The 17,597-nt window shown below is 43.4% G+C and overlaps 2 protein-coding genes across 5 annotated transcripts in view; both read left to right on the plus strand.

Annotated features, from left to right (window-relative positions):
• The window catches only part of LOC135234069 (ras association domain-containing protein 1-like), a 31,118-nt gene extending 24,265 nt beyond the window's left edge, over nucleotides 1–6,853 (plus strand). For both annotated transcript variants that reach the window (XM_064298206.1, XM_064298208.1), the window contains 4 exons: nucleotides 3,662–3,766; nucleotides 3,923–4,211; nucleotides 5,503–5,618; nucleotides 5,710–6,853. In XM_064298206.1, coding sequence (XP_064154276.1) covers nucleotides 3,662–3,766; nucleotides 3,923–4,211; nucleotides 5,503–5,618; nucleotides 5,710–5,856 — 657 coding nt within the window. In that variant the 3' untranslated portion in view covers nucleotides 5,857–6,853. The remainder of the gene's footprint in view (nucleotides 1–3,661; nucleotides 3,767–3,922; nucleotides 4,212–5,502; nucleotides 5,619–5,709) is intronic.
• Nucleotides 6,854–8,511: 1,658 nt separating this feature from the next.
• On the plus strand, nucleotides 8,512–16,896 carry tusc2a (tumor suppressor 2, mitochondrial calcium regulator a). Of its 3 annotated transcripts, none has more exons than XM_064298210.1 (4): nucleotides 8,512–8,644; nucleotides 9,756–9,997; nucleotides 10,856–10,976; nucleotides 11,730–16,896. In XM_064298210.1, the coding sequence occupies exons 2-4, from the start codon at nucleotides 9,849–9,851 to the stop codon at nucleotides 11,793–11,795; spliced, it is 336 nt and encodes a 111-aa protein (XP_064154280.1). In that variant the 5' UTR covers nucleotides 8,512–8,644; nucleotides 9,756–9,848; the 3' UTR covers nucleotides 11,796–16,896. The 3 variants fall into 3 exon arrangements, with proteins under 3 accessions (XP_064154280.1, XP_064154279.1, XP_064154281.1); XM_064298209.1 differs by having other exon boundaries at nucleotides 8,562–8,764; XM_064298211.1 differs by lacking the exon at nucleotides 8,512–8,644 and adding an exon at nucleotides 8,791–9,223.
• Nucleotides 16,897–17,597: the final 701 nt, after the last annotated feature.

Here is a 17,597-nt window from a genome sequence, read left to right on the forward strand (position 1 = left end):
ACAGTAGAACCCTGTGGAGAGGGTTGAGTAGAAGGAATGCATGTTCAGGGCTATGGCTGGGAGGTGGACCTAGTTCTAATATCATTGTACTTGTTTCTTGCCTGGTTTAGAGACCGTTGTCTGAACTCTGTGGTTCTATTGAACCTACATTTCAGGGATAGTTTGTTGTTATTCCACCTCATGACTCAAAACAATATGAGATGCTTAGTGGTAGATGAAACCAACTGAAATGTTTCTGTATACATTGAGGCCAGTTTCATTGTAACACATTGTCTCTGGTGGAGTATCTTTGCCTAATGTTGGCTATAAATAGGCTTGATTTCAATGGAGGGGAAAGACACATTTTGGGGAATCGTATTTCATCTCTGTAAATGGGGAGAAATAACAAATGTCCTTAAAACAGGGGTGCTTTATTGCCTCTGTGTGCAGAGAAAGTGGTGTAGAGGGACCTGCATTAGCATTAGGGAGCGATTTTGCTACCCCTAATGGAGCTTGTGTAAAATGCAGTGTGTGAAATTGTATAGCACTGTTATTATGGACACTGGCATACAAATATTAATACCATGATATAGAATATGTGGATTATGTCTACCGGTTTAGCACTAAGTGTAAATTTTCCTCTGTCTTCTCCACCCCGTCCTGTCATGGCAGTCTAGATGCAGGAAACGCTTCCTCCCCATCCCCCACTCCCCACCCCCCCCCCCACAGGCCCCATGAGCCAGTGTTCTACAATTCATTTTTATTTGGTGTGTCATGCGTAAGCTTTTACAGCATTCTTTGAGGCATGCGGTATAGTAGTTGCACCACATGTGAAGGCACTGGCAGGCCACAGATAATGTGACAAAATCTTTTCTTTTATTGTATTACGCTGGTTGATATCCTGCATTTTTAATTCTACCGCATAGATTCTCAAATCCAGCCATCATATAATTTCATGATGGGTGTAATTACCCTGGATTGTGTAGGAATCAACAAATGCACTCTCGCAGCCTGGCACACCAGCGTCCCGCGTAATCCCCCTTAGCAAGCGCAGCGCATGTGTTCAGGAAGTGGAGAAGACAGCCGGCATTCTGTACCGCCGCCAGCCATTAAACACACTTCCCTTGAAATAACATGGCTGCGCTGCGTTACAGCAGCTGTGTTATGAGTGGCAGCCCCTCACAGGAACCCAGTGTTTTACTGTCGCCTTGCTGTATGTTCGGCTCGGTGTGCGGTTAGGGTCTGTTCACTGGCTCTAGTGTGTGGGGAGGTGGGACAGCTGGGGCTCATGTTGGGGTCAGCGGAGTGTATGTGGCGCTGGTGTTCGTATCGGATACCAGAAGCAAGCACTGGGCTCTCGGCTGCCTGCTGAAAGCCTGGCCTATCACACAGTCATAAAAATGCAACACGGCTCCACTGCAGGGCTTCCATTGTCTGCATGTGGGTGTTAGCACATTGTTCTGCTAAGTCTATAAAAGCAAATAAATGTTAGCATTGTGTTTCTCATAACAAAGTCTTGTCAGATCTGGCAGTGTACACAGCGTTTCATCTCAGTTTTGAACTGAGCTTGATCTTGCTGCCTTTTAGATTTAGCTCAATGTTCAAGATGTGAAACTGGGGTGGGTGGGTGGGTGGATGGATGCTGCGGTGGGGTGACTCAAGGTTATAAATATGATTTCTTGTACAGGATTTTTTTTCCTTTCTTTTTTTTTAGAGCTCTGACAAAGTGTTCTGTCATTATAACAGGTTTTCCCCCTGGAGGTGTGAATTGTACCCCTGCCTTGTGGAGGACATTGATGAATGGGGTTTCAGACAGTGTCTGTCTCTCTCCCGTTGGGAAATTTAATAAAGCACGCACACGCGTGATTCTAGGGCAGGGGGGGGTCATCAACAGGCTTGTGAGAAATGTGAAGAAAGGGATTGCAGTGACAGCATTAATCTGGTGCTTGATGGCAGGGGTAGCTGCTCATGTGATAAGTGCTGTATCGGGGTTCACACTGACCCCGTTCCCCCAGCTCCTGATTAAACTCAGCAGGAACGGTCGTGTGCACACCCCCAGGGGAGGTCTGTCGAAACCCCCCACCCCCCACCACACGCCCTAAAACCCCCCCCCCCCCCCCCACCCCAACAATATCCTCTGGCTCGCCCTGTAAACCTCTCCGAGCCACAGAGATTAAAATAAAGCTCTGGCGTTTCCTCTCTGAACAATAGTCAAAAGTCCATTTCTAATTAAAATGAGGCTGAATGTCTTGTAAGAGTCCTTTAATGGGATTTCATTTAGAGAAGATTTGTACCCCCCACACTCACATAGACAGAGTGTAATGGTTGTGACTCCTTTGTAAATGTCGTATGGAGGCATTTCTGATTCTCTGAATGTAATCAAAGCAGCCCTGTTCAGAAGGTCAGGTCTGGTGAGTGGCTGAATTTGCGCTGTCTATTGAGATTCTGAAAGGGGATGACTGTGTGTGTGTGTGTGTGTGTGTGTGTGTGTGTGCCGTGGAAGCGGCTTAACCTGATGCGCATGACCAGAGTATCACGCGACGTTTCTCAACGCCCACAGGGCCCTGGACATCTGTGCCATCAGACAGAGTGGAGAGACTGGGCTGGTCATGTTACAATAACGATTTTGTGTTTGTGTATGAAGCACAGACTAACCTAGGGCCTGGAATCGAGTTTAATTGAACGCCTCTGGTAGTTTCCCAGCCAGGAAGCTTTAGCCCTGCTCCAGAGCAGTGTAATGGATCTGAGAGATGAGGTGCACGAGCTTAAAGACTCTGGGGTGTTTTATTTAAAGTTAGTCTTCCTTCCATTAGCTGGCTTTCAGCTCTCGTTAGTCTTTCCCAGCACACGTGTCACTGTGCTCTGTCCCATGTGGATGTGCGCAGTTTTCCATCGCGTGTTGACCTCCTCATTTCCGTTTGCGCACGCCTGTGTTTCCAGGGCACATAATCGCCCTGGGTCTTCTGGGAGCGATACCAGCATGCACAACAGGGCCGAGTAAATAAGCAAGGTCTCCAAACAGCAGGCCCGTGGATACCAGCCCCAGAGAAAGAATGTTTTTGGTTCTACTGGGAGCAACTGACCTTCCTTCATATGTGGTCCTCCAAAAATATTTTTGGCGGTTCTTGAAGACAACATAAAAGTCCCAAAACACCAGTAATGCTTTTTTTATTAGCTAGCTGAAATTTAAGTGGTGTTCTCATCAACCAAGTAGCTGAATGTGTAATTTGAATGATTTTGCTGACTTTAACTGAATGGAAGGTTGCGTTTGTTTTATTTTTTCTTTGTCCTGTTGTTGACTTGGAGCGTGAGTGATGGAAAATTGAGATGTTTTTCTGTTGCCGACAGCTTTTTTTTTTATGAAACCAGTTTTTTCAGAATGTGAAGGCTTGTTTTTCAAAAAGAAACTGCAAGTAAGTGCCACTCCTCTGGTTGCAGCCCCATCCAAGCAAAGCCCTCTCCTGACACCTTGTGGCCAGTGGTAGAGATTGTATCAGTCATCTGTGTTCAGTCTGACACTTGAATTCACACATTGTACAGCTCTTTAAAATGTAGAGAGAATTTGGCAGGTTTAGTCTATCTGTCTGCTTCACTGTCAGTTCAGTGACCATAAAAATAATTGGTTACGGTATGAAGGCTTTGTGAATAAGCGTTGCCTTCTCTCTCTCTCTCTCATGGTCAGGATGAGCAGATCGAGTGGAGGAAGCAGGAGCTTTCTATCAGTGAGATTGAGCAGAAAGTGAAGGAGTACAACGCGCAGATCAACAGCAACCTTTTCATGGCCCTTGTGAGTAAAAACACACCCTTGCATGTGCTTGGAATCCTGAGACGACACATCATGAGAATATAATATAAATATAACATTTAATTTTGAACACGTTCTTAATCGCTCTAGTTCTGCAGCCTGATCTGTATGCCTTTGTTTGATTGAATTCTCCTGCAGAACAAAGACGGCTCTTACACCGGCTTCATTAAGGTCCAGTTTAAGCTGGTGCGGCCCGTGTCCGTGCCCCCCCCGCGGAAGGGGACCGCGCCCCAGGAGGGGGGCCGGCGGGCCACGGGGGTGAAGCGGCGCACCTCCTTCTACCTGCCCAAGGACACGGCCAAGCACCTGCACATCAGCTCGCGAACCCGGGCTCGCGAAGTCATCGAGGCGCTGCTCAACAAGTTCACTGTGGTGGATAACCCGCGCAAATTCGCCCTGTTCGAGCGCAGCGAGCGCCATGATCAAGGTGGGTCAGCCGGTCCGGTGCTTTCATTCATTTCAGTAATACTTGGAAAATAATGAAAGGGCACACTAAAACATGGCCACACCTGCCATACTCAATACAGCATGCTGACAAGCCACACCTGCCACGACCTACACTAACATACCACCTGTAATACTGATCTATCACATTAGCAAACCACACTGAAACATAAAATACCACACATGGTAATGCCCACAACACAACATAAAATATAATCCTGAAAACCGTATAGATACGATACTCAACTTCCCATAGCTCTAAATCCTGAGCTCTTGTGCGATAAAGCCTGTGAAAATGTTGATTTGTTTGACTGGCTTTATGTGTATTGATGACATGGGCCTTCTTAAGTTATTCTCACTGATGTCCTCCACTTTTGTAAGTCACTTTGGATGATAGCGCCTGCTAAGTGAGTGTAATGTCATTTTAAATAAGGTTAGAAGTTGCTGCTGTGCCAAACCTCTGTCATGTCCCTGGTTGCTTGAGTGTACTGTTTCCATAGAGCTGAACTCTCCCTCTGCTCAGTGAGTGGGCGACTGGTGCTTTCCTGTGTATGCTTCTATGAAACGCCCTCTTTGTTTCTCATTGTTTGAACATGTTTTGGGGCTTTCTCTTCCTCTGCTTTGTTTTTTTCTCTTCCCATTTCTCTTTCCCTTCTGTTTCTCACTTACATACTTATAGTGTACCTGAAGAGATTGAGCTGCTTCTGTGTCTTAATTTTACCTCTCTCTCTCTCTCTCTCTCTCATTACATTACATTACAGGCATTTAGCAGACGCTCTTATCCAGAGCGCCTTACACAACTTTTACATTGTAAACATTTATACAGCTGGATATATATACTGAAGCAATTTCGGTTAAGTACCTTGCTACCCGGGAATCGAACCTGCGACCTTTCGGTTACAAGCCCAGTTCCTTACCCACTGTGCTACACTCCGTCCATGGATCTCTCCCCCCATCTCTCTCAGTATAGCTATGGAGGTTGGGTGCATGCGTGTGTGTGCGTGCATGTGAAGTGTAATCCTCTCTCCCTCTCTCTCAGTATAGCTGTGGAGGATATGTGTGTGCGTTCGTGCGTGTGCATATGTGTGAGGTGTAACCCTCTCTCCCTCTCTCTCAGTATAGCTATGGAGGTTGGGTGTATGCGTGTGTGTGCGTGCGTGCGTGCATGTGAGGTGTAACCCTCTCTCTCTCTCTCAGTATAGCTGTGGAGGATATGTGTGTGCATTCGTGTGTGTGCATGTGTGTGATGCGTAACCCTCTCTCCTCTCTCTCAGTGTACCTGCGGAAGCTGGGTGATGACGAGCGGCCGCTGCTCCTGCGTCTGTGCGCGGGGCCCAGTGAGAAGGCCCTCAGCCTGGTGCTGAAGGAGAATGAGACAGGAGAGGTCAACGTGAGTACAGGAAGCAGCCAGCCTTTTGTTTCTCCTGCAAAGGAAAGAGCACATTTTACTTACTTACTTTTGTTTCCCCCCTCTCCTACAGTGGGATGCCTTCACCGTGCCAGAGCTGCACAACTTCTTGCGTATCCTGCAGCGTGAGGAGGAAGAACACGTGAAGCAGATAGTGCTGCGTTACGCCCGTGCCCGCGACAAGATGCAGCAGGTGCTGGCCACCAGCACACCCGGCTGACGCACACTTTGGCGCACTTCCGACTGGTGGCCACCAGAGGGCCACCTGTCATCCCTAAATCCAAAGATCCCAGCTGACCGTGTGTAAGGACAGGGCAGTGACACCACAGTGGTGCCAGGCCTCTGCGAGAGAGAGTGAGAATTATGAAGTGCCTTCGACCTAGAGAGAATGAGTTGTTCTTGTGAGAGAACGAGCGAGAGAGCGAGCGAGACTGTGGCTTTAGTGAAGTCTAGCTGTACCCAGTTGTGTCAGCCCCGTTTAGACTCACGTTTCACCTCCAGCACTTATTGTAAACACGGATTTGTTTTCTGCACTGAAGTGGCACAGAATAGTGCTGTGAAGCTGCTGCTGCTGCGGCTGTTGTTACCACCTGATCCCTACTCCTGCAACTCCCCTGACCCCCAGTAGGCCTGTGGAGACCGAGTGGCATTTTCAATGCTGTGAGTGACAGGAGTGTATTGGGACAGTTGTGTGATTGACAGTGTGATGTGTGGATGTGAAGTCTGACCCCATTGCATTGCTTGCCAGGACTAATAGAGCCCAGAGTTCTGGAAACCTGAGGCATTGCTGAACTGGAAATTGGTGCTACTTACCTAAAGGGGTGGGGTGGAATTGGATCTTCAGTCCTTTAATTATGGTTGGAAGATGAAGTATGACTGACCTATGACATGTGACCTCTAATACCTTTTATTCACCATTCTGTTTCTGTACTGTTTTCTTTTTCATCTTTTTGACCATTATGTGTTGTTCTGTAACTTTTATTTGGGGATGAAATCTCAGTACATTACTTATCTGTTTTTCATGGTTCTGGGAGAACCCCCCACCTCCCAACTACTGCTATATTTGTTAATTGTTCTGCCTTTCTTTCCCACATCTTCTGTTTCTTACCTGTTTAAGCAGTTTATACTGTAACTGTTTGAAGTATTTCTTACAAAATTATAAGTGAACTATTCTAGAGAGAATGTACACAATAAATGAATTCCCCCACCCAAAAAAACTGTCTTTAACTCTCCTTTGGGTGAGTGTGTGAGTGCAGAGAGGACAGTGATTTTACAGTGCTTGTAGTTTTCCATCTTACACATTCATTCAGTGCACTTTTCACTGAGGGTGCTGAGACAAGGGCACACCTGGCTCCTGACTCTAGACTCAAATCTGCAGTTTTTAGTGGATTTAGAAATATGATGTCATTATTCTGTGAGAAGTTTACTGTTGTAGATGAGAACACTGTCTACAGCATTATGCATTTATTGTGCCAGTAATGGACACTGATGATTAATGATGTTGTTAATACTATCACATGTATATTAATAAAACTGGTCAACTACTGTAGTGTACGTCACAGAATGCAACCTTTCCCCACGTCTGTAATGCATTGTTCCTCTACTCGCATGCTTGAATAAACCTAACATGTACTCATCGCTAAACTAAGCATTACACTGCGTTTAACAGGTTTCTTTTGTAACGGCTTTATCCATGGCATGTTGCATTGCCATACGCTGGAACTTAAACAAAATGCTGACATGTACGGTGTGCTATAATGCCTTATTTGGAAGCCATGTTCCTCTGTACATGTGCTGATCTTACCACAGAAACATCCAGGTGTCTCGGCAGCAGTTTGGAATGCAGAAATGCATGCATACCAGAGTTGCTTCAATCAGACACACTGATCTTGTGCGGGGGGTGATAAGGTATAACTAGCATGAATATTACTAATTCGAAGTAGATCCTATGTCAAAGTAAGTCAGTACAGGTGTGAAACTATCAACAGGGTGGCATTAAAGAGTACACTCAAAACGTGCTAAAAACAACACATAACGTGTAATTTTAAAAATGCCTCCAAGTCTACAACGAGATAAAACATTGTGTTACTTTCAATGCAGCTCCTTAAAAAAAGTCTCCCTTTGTGACACATGCACTGTATATTTGTAACTCAAAAATAGTAACTTTGACACAAGATCTGTTGAAAATAACACTAAATAGCAACACAAAAAGTGTTTTTGATATTAACGTCTCTTTGAGAGTGGTGCCTGGAAATTGACATTCTTGACCTCAACATTCCATCTGCCTTTATTTTCTGGTAAGTGGAACTCTGCCTTTGTATCCACTAGTAACATTTTTTAAGGATCATAAACCATTATGCCATTCATGATTAATGTACATGAGCGAGTTTGTATGACGCCTGACCATTCGGATGGGTGCTGAATTGACATTGCCAAGCTAGTATTTTCATTTACGACATGGAGCCAGAAATCCTTTCCACATGAAGTTTTAAGTCAAAACATAAATATGCAAAAATTATATATTTACAACAAATATTTTAATTTAGCGAATGGAAGCATTTATTGAACATTGAAAACATCCATGTTTCATTATAGTTAACATGCATTTAAGACACTACCTATCTGACGAAATTGGGACTTTAACTTTTTTAAAAAACCAATATACAACCAATTACCATTCCCACCATAACAAGAATTTGCAAAATATCAACATTATAGTATTTTCAAAGCGCTGCGCTAAGGAAAAGGCTTATTTAAGTAAGGATCCTGTAACTGCTGCCCATGTTGACCGCTGACATCGAATGTGCGCTGCATTCGATACTCCAGTACAGTTGGTGGCGATACGACTCTATTTGCAACACTTAAATCTTCAAGAAAGAAACGAGAAAGCACCTGGTATCTTTGTCACGTGATACGCGTTACAGGAAAAGGAAATGATGTAGTTGCTAATGCTTATGCTAGTAGCCGTCTGGTTGAGTCTGGACAGAAACGTTTGGATCTCAAACTGGGTCCGTATTTTATCTAGCTAACGTTACCCTGCTAGCAACCGAATACTAACAGTGAAGCATCCCAATTGTGGACGTTCATAATATCGGCATTGACAGAAATAAGACGAACATATGGCATCGGTATGATATAATATTGCGTCGTAATTGGCTATAGCGAGGTGACGCTGCTAGTTTAGCGAGACTAACAGACCTGCTAGCCAGATCACTCGCAAACACTGATCAGCTTTATGATGTTTGACCTGATTTTTACCAGGCCTTAGTGGGGTTACTGGGTAAGTGGCTAATATATTTAAGAGATAACGGAACCACATCTTCGGCAGATGACATAGGAGTTGGTATTCTTTCCTTGTTTTGTTAGCTAGCTTTGTGTATCTAGCTTAAGAAGCTAACCTTAGCTGTGTAGCTAAACGCTGACTTGCCTGTTCTGAATTGGGTGATGTTAGCGGGCTAGCTGAAGTAGGTAGCTAGTCTAGTTGTCAATCGTTGGAAGACGAAAAACGCCACAGGCTACATAAAAGCTGGGACCAGACGGGTGGAGTTCTGTGAATGGAAACCGAATAAGGCTCTCATTTCTCTTACGTGGGTAATACGTGGGTTTAAATTTGCCTGAGCCGTGCGAAGCCTGAAATTAAGTTTTTTTTTTGTTGTTGCTAGCTAGCATATTTAGTATAACTACAGTACCATCGTAAGATGGCTAATTGACAGTTAGCTAGCTGGCTACCTAGTTAATGTCTGCAGCAGATGCAAGGCATACATGTGGATTGTGACTCCTTTGAATATGCAACGTTATAAATTCGATTTGAGGTGCGGCAGTAATGCATCATTGCTTCGTGTGGAGGTAGCCAACTGCTACAATGTTATCCAACGTATGTGTGAACATCATATACCATACGCAGCTATAATTCTAAATTTGCAGCAAGATTAGTTATGCAATAAGTATTTTCGTAGTTAAAGTTAGGTTGATCGTGTTTTGCATTTATCACCTACTGTTTGGTTATCTGAATTTTTATTCTGAGTACCTAGCTGTCCAGCAGCTTGGCTATGGTGGATATAGCGATGCTAGTGTCCTTGCTAACTTTTTCAATTTTATTTATTTACTCTCTCTTTTCAGGTGTAAACGCTTGACAGAGTTTCGGAGTGTTTAAGCTAGTGTGACAGACTTCTTTGGTGTCTTACGACAAAAAATAATGTTCCGGCGCTGAACATGGGAGGCAGTGGCTCCAAGTCCAAAGGCTTTTGGCCTTTTGCCGGCTCAGGTACCGGCAATGATCCAGCCAATGAGGGGAACGAACAGTCGCTGGCGAGGTTCAGAAGTTCCCGAAGTGGTACACCGTTCGTGTTTACAAGAAGGAGGTAAATATAGGAGCATGTTTTGTAACGCGAGGCATCTAGCAGTTGTGTTGCTCCAACAGTCCATCTGATGCTATTTTTTACATTTTGTTTGTCTCGTGAGATTGGGGAGTGGGGGGTTAAATTATAATATTGGGTGATATGTAATATTTTAGAACCTTACTTGCTGGATCTTTTTATCTTAATCATTGGATTGTTTTATTCTCTGATGAACAATTAGTCACCCTGTAACAGTGATGGAGCATCAGGGAACACCGATCATGGTTTAATCACAGTGTACACAGGGAAAATGAAAGCTTCCAGCCATCTATCACAAGTACAACCCATTTGTTTTATAACTTAAGCCCTCTGTCAGTTTCATGTTGCCCTGGCAGCCACTCCTGCAGTGCCATCTGGAGATCTCTCAGACTCCCAAAGTTTTCCCTATATATTCCTTTAGTGCAAATGCACACCTGAGGTGCAAGATCGAATTAAGTAAAACCACTAGCACGGTCAGCACATAACATAAATTCTTTCTCCTCGAGCCATAGATTCACAACTGAAATGGATAGTATTTCACTCTCCTTATGAAAAAAAATATGTCTTTTATGTTGGCATCAAAGAAAGGTTTTGATGATTCATACTGTTGAGAACAAAAATCATTTCTCTACATAGATATGCCTTTCTGTATTTAGCAATTAATCTTTTTTTACATTACTAGAGGTACTTGGCTTTTCAGACATCATTCTTTAGCTCTCTTGGCAGTTAATGTAAGAGAACTCAGACCTGTTTGACTTGCCTAGTGTGCCAACATGCCTATAGTGGGTGAGGGCATGAAAGGCCTTGCCCAGCATTCAATTCTGACTTTTACTTTGTCCGTAGCTCTCTTTACTATGACGAAGATGGCGACCTGGCGCACGAGTTCTATGAGGAGACGGTTGTGACGAAGAATGGGCGCAAGAGGGCAAAGCTGAAGAGGATTCAAAAGAATTTAATACCTCAGGTGAGCTAGGGAATGGTCGGTCAGTGTTACAGCAGTGTTACTACTGAGACCATTGAGTAGAGTTTTTCAGTGTTTGTCAGTTCATAAAAGGTCACTCGCCGTCATTTTCTGTACTTTACTATTTCAAGCAAATATTTGCATAAAAAACAGTCTTTATAGAGAGAGAAAATATATAGAACAAGGAGATGAAGAACAGTGCTTGTTCAGTTGTGAACATATTTGGTTAAATTTCCTTCACGTCCCAACAGATATCTATAAATTTAAAGGCCTAAGAAAAAAAATAAGTCTCTCTGACAGCCCTAGGCTCTGAAATCAGCCACTCGAAATTTTACTGCGCCTGAATTGTAACTAACGATCAGGACAGCTGTCTGCCCTGCTCTTGTTGCGACTGTGCTGCCAGAGCAAACAGGGGGGGCGGGGCTAGGGCTACAGAGATAAGAGCAGAGCGGAGGAAATGTTACCTAAACCTCCAAATGACACAAAGCTCCGGTACTACCATCTCGTCTTGCGTTTAAAAGCTTTAAAATTGTGTTTTGACTGAATTTGGCACGGTAAAACTTGGAGTGGTGGATTTCAGAGCCAGGGGCAGTCAGAGAGACCAGATTTTTTCTTTATTCCGTTTAATTTATTGATATATGTCAGAATGTGCAGGAAATTTAACAAAATATGCTCAGAAGTGTTCTTGCAGCAAATGAACTTACCGCACCTTTAAGCAGCTACTGCAGTGATGCTGCTTATGTCCTCTGTCTGCAGGGAATTGTTAAGCTGGATCACCCCCGGATCCACGTGGATTTCCCAGTCGTTTTGTGTGAAGTGTGACGATGCCCAGGGCCTTCTGGGAGACTAGGCTAAGGCCAGCGATTGACAAACTCCGCCCTCGCCCCCCTTCACTCCTCCCATTGAGCCCCTGCCATCCTGAACTTCATTCTAACCATGGTGTTCCTCAGAGAGGGCTCACAGCGCCCCTGTGTGGTTAGAAGGGCTCACAGTGAGCTGAACGACTGCTGCCTTGGCATAGCTTATGGAAGCAGTGCAACATGCTCAATTGAGGGATTTAGTGTGGGTATTTCCAGCTTAATGTGTGACAGTGCTTTTGGGAGAAAAAAAGAAGATGAAGAATGAATAGGAAAAAAAAATACAGTCCTGTTCTCTGACCTGTCTCAAAAGTACACTACAGCCCTGTTCTGTCAGGTGGCTCTTACGTGAAACTGTTCTTCTCTACATTTCAGACAAGTTCAAGTCCAGCCTCTCTGTAATGTAATGGATCCCAATGTGTGTATTGCTTGATTAGGCCCGTGTTTTGGTTTTGGAAGGTCAGTGCTGAGGTTGTGATGCAATGGATAATTCATAAAATAGTATGTTATGGAGGGAGATAGATAGATGTAGCCTACTGCTTGCCAGAGTAGTAGGTGTGAAGCTGAACAGCTGGCCCTTAGTTTTCAACACTAGGAAATGAATCTTAAGTAATAACTTTACAGATCAGAGAGATTTTTGTTGAGCACAGGTGCTGGTTTTTGGCTCTGCCCAAAGGAAGTAGCCCCAAAACCTGCTCTGTCCCAGCTCTCCCGGGCTCTCTCTGACCTACTGAGCGAGCAGCTCCAGTGGTCATGTCATTTTTCCAGCAGAACTGCACATTGATTGTGCCTGCTCAGCTCTCATTTTAAAACATGTTGGGGGTATTGCCAGTTAGCGTGTGATTTTTTCAAACCTGTGATCTTGCTTATCTGGTTTAGACCTTTGGTAAGGAGTTTGTGTTCCGAAGAAGTCTAAAGCTTGGTTTTTAATGTCCTCTAAAGCCTCTCAGCTCCTTGTAAAATGTTTTGACTGTGTCATGCATGATGTGGCTCTGAAAGAAATATTTCTGCTGGTTCTGCATTTCCAATCACTTGGTGTCAGTTGTAATAGCATAGATGTAGGAGGGCTGACCTTTGCTAGTTTTAGCTCTTCAGATGCACAAATTATCTCCACATTTACCTCTAGATGTGGTCCTTTTGCTTGTATTAAGGGATACAGTTAAAAGTTTTATTTTGGCTGTAATTTTTTTTATAAGGATTTGAGCTTAATTCCACAACTGAATTAATAAATATGAAATATCTAATAAATAACTAGGTGTTTCCTCCCAAATAATCTCACGAAGGTGTTTTTGGTTTCAGTTTGGCCCCCTGTGGTTGAGTTTGGGCTCCTGATGGTCACTAACAGAAATTGCCTAATCGAAGGTGGTAGTCCTTTTCTTTTTTCCGCTTCCTTGAAAGGAAGTTGGACCATTACAAACATAGTGTATGAAACATCACAGTTGCATCTATGTAAGAATGCTGGTTCTTTTTGAATCCACTGGCATACCGTATAATTCCACATCTGTCATTGCATTGCTCTACGCAAAGCTTGATTTGTTACCATTTTTAAAATCTCAAATGCAGACACTGTTCCAGCATAATGTAAGGGGTAGTTTGAATGACGAAGTTACACTTTCTAACAGTTTTTAAAACATCTTTTTACACTTTTTTCAGTTGTTTCTTAATTTTCCTAATGGCCTGAAAATGTGTTCCAGTCACTATTTCATGATTAAATGGTTGCCACTACAGAAGAACCTCAACTAAAAATGAAATTGGCATACCTTATACATTCCACCATATTTGATACTGTACTCAAAATTGTGTAATGCCCTGTCATGCCACAGGGGGGTAGCAGGTGAAGGCCCATTGTGGTGTCAGTTTTCAAACCATTGCGCTACCTCCTCCGTTATGATTTCTGAATCTCATCTCCTCTAGGTCTGTTGGCTTTTCTGCTTGAGTCCATGAGTGCAGTGGTTGCCCTGCTGTTTCCCCCTAAACCTAAGCCCTTCATTGTTCTTAGCAGCCAATCAGAGTCGTGCCCAATATTCCACAGTCCGGAAAGTTCTCCGTTACAGCTCACGCTGGGCTTGTTCTTTTAGCTGACAGGTCCCCTCCCATCCCCAGCTTTCCTCCAGAATGGAAATGCATGCTGGGAAATGTCAAGGTGTGTTTACAGCTAGTTCTCTGCTCATCGTTCTTGACATGCGCTGACCTGGACTGTGTCTGAAATGGCCCATTATTTCTCTATATAGTGAGTAACTAGGGCATCAGCCATTTCCTGGAAACTGGCTGACACCCTATTTCGGATGTTTTTTGTTTTGTTTTCATTTTCAGTGCGTGCAGACCAACAGAACATTGAGATGCTGTCACAATCTAAACTTTCAAGAGCCTGTATAACTGGGAGAGCTAATGCCAAATCCTAATCATTAGCATGTATGTCCATATGTATGTTTGCCTTGACGTTTATCAAGCATTTTAAACGGCTTCTATTGGAACATTGTCAAGCCTGAAGGAAGGCATCCAAAGCAAGCATTTTACTGATATCAGGAAGGACTTTAGTGTGTTTACCTGCCCGGTCAATCCAGGCCCACATCCCACTTGAATATTGTTCCTTAAAACCAAGCATGCAAGAAATGAATATTGTATCCACCCTAACTGGAGGGTCAGCATGACAATACAGGGCAGGGACTTGAATTTACATTTTTCTATGAATGGTCAGATTAATTAAGTTTGTTTGCCAGGTTCATATTGAAAACATTAGGTCTGAGTAATGTGAAACTAGTGTGTTTTCTCAAGTGCGCAGATTATCTACATTTCAAAGTTTTAACTCGATAAATTTCAGATCTGAAATATGCACCCCAAGAATATATTATTTTAGCTCTTTTTAAAAAAATACTGTCTGATGGAACATAGCTGTGAAACGACCCCCCACTCAAGACTTTTCACATTCACTATGGCTGGCAGAGATGGTTGTTGTTGCATATGTATTATGTATAGTTTCTGCGCTTGGCCAATTAGAACTTTTTCAAACGAGCAAATCCCAAAATACCCTGCTACAGTCTGGCATTTGCAAGCGAGTCATCTCAAAGCGAGTGCATTCTTTGTCCAGAAGTTCCATTTATTTTGCAGGGGGCTTCCTCTAAACCTGGGTGTCTCTCTGGGATTGTAAAGTTCAGCACATTTGTTCTGGCGCTTGGCACTTGGGTGAAGCAAGTGCATTCCTGTTGTGCAAATTAGTCACTGGATAGGAGGAGAAAGTACTTCTAGGTATCAAAGCTAAGAGCAGTGCTGCCTGATGGGGGGGGGACTTTTTTCTTTTGCCAGCTGTGCGCTCTTTGAGAATCGGGGGGAAGAGTGTGCTTCGTAACACCCTAGGAGCGTGTGGTAACGTGCTGAGTCTCGCTCAGGCTGTGGACAGTGCTGAATTAGTGGTAGAATCGCTGGCCTTCAGTTGATTTATCTGTGCAAATTTGATGGGCAGCGCATGACACACATGTTATTGTTTCAGTTTTTGCCTGCTTTTGGCAAGCGGAGAATATGCAATGTGGAAAAATCCTTATGCTGACTGTGCTGATCAATAAGTTTTTACCTCGTCAAATCTAGTAACCTTGTTCTTCAGGGCTGTTCAGTTGTGCTGCAGTAGAAATTGCCAGGTGTTTGGCAATCTATTGTAGGTGACCTTTATATATGTTGTTTCCAGCCCTCAATTTTTTTTCTTTTTTTTTTTCAAGCTGCTTGGACAATTATCATGAATCCAGTGCGTAACGAGGGGAATTTGTCTATGGTCTCCCGTTACACACAGTTGAGGTTTGGTTCTGGTAGTTTGGTCTTGCTGGAGTTGACCACCATCTTTATTCCCGAGTCTCTTCACAACCACCCTAGGAAATTGAACTTTTGTGCAGAACCATGTGAAGTGTCTTTTTAATGGCTAGCAGATGACCTCGGGTAATTATACTGTGAGTAGGCTACGTTTTACTTTTCCCTCCCTCCTAAAGCTGTGGACTGTCCTGTGAGGGTGAGTCCTTTATGCACTCAAATCTCTCTCTTTCTCTCTCTTTCTTACTCTTTCCCCTCCCATAATATATATATATCTGCATTCACTGTGAAGTTGATGATCTTAATGATCTTGTTAGTTGAGTGGATATGATGGTGGTAGAGCAGTGGGGTGGCTTGGTGTCTGGTATGCTGGACTGAGGGGTGGATGATGACTCAGAGAGTGTGTCAGCTCACCACGTGACACCACCAGAGCACTTGTGTTTGACTGGTAGTGTTGGAGGTATTTTGTACAGAAATTGCTCAATGCGTTTGTAAATTGTGGGAAAAGATATATGTTTTTTATAAGAAGCTCATTTTTGTGTGTGTCTTGATTAGCCAATGATAGAGTACCACTGAAGTCCACTGAGCATTTTTTCTGGCAAAAGTAAATAAATTTCACCCAAATGAGATGATCATATTGAAGGCTTGGAGAAGGTAAACTCCATTTCCAAACTAAAAAAAAAAATATATTTTTTAATTTATTTTATTTTTCGTTCCTGTCAATTTCATTGTGAACCAAAGCCTGCTGCCCATCTGGCCACCACATTTATTTTTAAAGAAAAGCAGAAATGGACCCTTGAGTCTGGATGGGACAAATCAGAGTACTGTCTCCAGATCCAAGAGTCTTTTTTCAAGCTTAAAATTTGAAAGTTTGTGCACTAGTCTCCAAATGGCTGCTGTTGGTGTTTGAAGCAATGCGTAAGCTGAGGTTGACTATCACGGTTGAGGAAGTGGGAGTCTTGCCTGAAGGAGCAATGGGAGCTGTGTTTGAACGTGCTGTGCTATTATGTTCCTACAGCCACCAGCTTGGCCAAGGAAACAGCCATCTTCTCATCTGTATACGTGTATATACCACAAGCAGCACCTCCAGTACATGTTGCATATCTCGGAGATGAGGGGGGGCGTTAACCCATCTGTGTAGATAATACAAATAAGTTCTGTTTATATTTATGAATGATTATTTTTTAAGTTATGAGGATACTTGTTTAATTTTGTTTCTTGTCCTTTTATTTGTTTTAAAATAATAAAAGAAAGTCCTTGAGTAACGGGAATATTTGTGCTTTGTTTGTGCAGTGTTTATTTTTCTCCCACACACTCAGGACACACTCAATAAACACTGAAGTTGAGCAGGTCATGGGTTCAGTGGAAGATAGGAGTGGGAAAACAGACACCAATCTGGATAAGAATGAGGGGTAAATGCTAGCTGAACTGTTACGTACTTGCGTGAGGATTCACAGGCAAAGGCTTTTTCTACGCTGTTGTCCACTGGATTTTGTTGTTCCTTTCTTATGTTTTCTTTTCCCTTTCACACTTTCAAAATGGGAATGAAAATTCCCCCTCCCACTTTTAATGGACTTGACAGCTGTGGGTGGTTACATGGAAAGTGTTATCTCAATGAGGATGTTGCCGACGTACATGGTATTATGCCGGGAGGCAGGAATGGAAACAGTCCATGGCCCTCAAACAAATAGCCTATTAGGGTCCCCCGCCACCGCCCCGTGGCTAAAGTTAAAAGCTAAAAGCACGTTTCTATTGGAAACCATTTCCTGTAACCTGTTGGCATGTTATTGTGAAACTGAAGGCATTTCAAGCCCAAAAATAGCCTTGAATTGTTTTGTTTTATTTGTGTGTTATCTGTATTTGCGTCTTCCTCCTGAGGATAAGGGCTTTTATGTTAGGCTGTGCAGCTGGGGGTTGAAATGGATGGTTCTCTGTAAGCTTGCAAATGCCAAGCTAATCTTTAGAGCCGTGC

The sequence above is a fragment of the Anguilla rostrata genome, chromosome 11 (assembly GCF_018555375.3).
Source record: "Anguilla rostrata isolate EN2019 chromosome 11, ASM1855537v3, whole genome shotgun sequence".
Lineage (NCBI taxonomy): Eukaryota > Metazoa > Chordata > Actinopteri > Anguilliformes > Anguillidae > Anguilla > Anguilla rostrata.

Bases quoted from the DNA above. Each gene is read 5' to 3' on its own strand.
- tusc2a (XM_064298210.1), top strand. From the start codon at position 9,849: ATGGGAGGCAGTGGCTCCAAGTCCAAAGGCTTTTGGCCTTTTGCCGGC. The intron at 9,998-10,855 runs GTAAATATAGGA...CTTTGTCCGTAG, and splicing joins TTCGTGTTTACAAGAAGGAG to CTCTCTTTACTATGACGAAG. The intron at 10,977-11,729 runs GTGAGCTAGGGA...CTCTGTCTGCAG, and splicing joins AAAAGAATTTAATACCTCAG to GGAATTGTTAAGCTGGATCA.